The 1,545-nt window shown below is 63.5% G+C and overlaps 1 protein-coding gene across 1 annotated transcript in view; it reads left to right on the top strand.

Moving 5' to 3' along the window:
- LOC108448679 (alpha-glucosidase-like) overlaps window positions 1-1,545 on the top strand; it is a gene marked incomplete at its 3' end in the record, with an annotated part of 5,594 nt that overhangs the window by 345 nt on the left and 3,704 nt on the right. Inside the window, exons 2-3 of the mRNA XM_017742438.1 lie at window positions 12-66; window positions 171-489. Of these exons, the coding sequence (XP_017597927.1) occupies window positions 12-66; window positions 171-489 (374 nt within the window). The remainder of the gene's footprint in view (window positions 1-11; window positions 67-170; window positions 490-1,545) is intronic.

Below are 1,545 nucleotides of genomic sequence, written 5' to 3'. Positions count from 1 at the left end.
GCGGGGGGGGACGGCTCCGCCCCTGCGTGCGCAGCCGCGCCTTCTTCGCCGGCTCCCAGCGCTACGGTGAGGATTTGGGGGCAAATCCCGGCAGTTTGGGCAAATCCCGGGATCCGGGGGGGCCCTTGGGGATCGAGGGGACCCCCCCTGACCCCCCCGGCCCCCTCCAGGCGCGGTTTGGACCGGGGACAACACGGCCGAGTGGGAGCACCTGCGCATCTCCATCCCCATGTGCCTGAGCTTCGGGCTGGCCGGGCTGGCCTTCTGCGGGGGTGAGCCCAACTGGGAGATGGACTGGGAGGCACTGGGGGCACTGGGATGGACTGGGAGGCACTGGGATGGACTGGGAGGCAGTGGAAGCGCTGGGATGGACTGGGAGCACGGGGGGGGGCACCCGCTGCTGCTGGTGAGGGTTAAACTGGGAGCACTGGGATGGACTGGGAGCACTGGGATGGACTGGGAGCACTGGGAGCGCTGGGCACAGGGAACGCTGGGAGCACTGGGATGGACTGGGAGCACTGGGATGGACTGGGAGCACTGGGAGGCACTGGGAGCACTGGGATGAACTGGGAGGCACTGGGAGCATTGGGAGGCACTGGGAGCACTGGGAGGCACTGGGAGCATGGGGATTGGGGTCGGGGAATGGGACCCAGAATGAGATCAGGGCTGGGACCGGGATTGGGATCAGGATCAGGGCTGGGGTTGGGATTGGGATCGGGAACAGGAGCAGAATTGGGATCAGGGCTGGGATTGAGACTGGGATCAGGAAGAGGATCAGGACTGGGATCAGGATTGGGATTGGGATCAAGGCTGGGATCAGGATCGGGATCAGGGCTGGGATTGGGATCAGGATTGGGATCAGGATTGGGGTTGGGATCAAGATCAGGATCAGGGCTGGGACCAGGATCGGGATCAGGGCTGGGACTGGGATCAGGATGGGGGTCAGGATCAGGATCGGGATCAGGATCAGGATGGGGCCGGGATCAGGACAGGGACAGGATCAGGATGGGGATTGGGATCAGGATGGGGCTGGGATCAGGATCAGGATGAGACGGGATCCGGACTGGGATCAGGACTGGGATCAGGCCCAGGATGGGCTGGGATCAGGACTGGGATCAGGACTGGGATCAGGACTGAGATGACTGGGATCGGGATCAGGACTGGGATCAGGACTGGGATCAGGCCCAGGATGGGCTGGGATCAGGACTGGGATCAGGACTGGGATCGGGATCAGGACTGGGATCAGGACTGGGATCGGGATCAGGACTGGGATCAGGACTGGGATCGGGATCAGGACTGGGATCAGGACTGGGATCGGGATCAGGACTGGGATCAGGACTGGGATCGGGATCAGGACTGGGATCAGGACTGGGATCGGGATCAGGACTGGGATCAGGACTGGGATCGGGATCAGGACTGGGATCAGGACTGGGATCGGGATCAGGACTGGGATCAGGACTGGGATCAGGCCCAGGATGGGCTGGGATCAGGACTGGGATCAGGACTGGGATCGGGATCAGGACTGGGATCAGGACTGGGATCAGG

Source organism: Corvus brachyrhynchos, unplaced genomic scaffold (genome assembly GCF_000691975.1).
Source record: "Corvus brachyrhynchos isolate BGI_N302 unplaced genomic scaffold, ASM69197v1 scaffold2338, whole genome shotgun sequence".
Lineage (NCBI taxonomy): Eukaryota > Metazoa > Chordata > Aves > Passeriformes > Corvidae > Corvus > Corvus brachyrhynchos.
The sequence above is the reverse complement of the archived record's forward strand: the minus strand, read 5'-3'. Positions and strand labels throughout refer to the sequence as shown.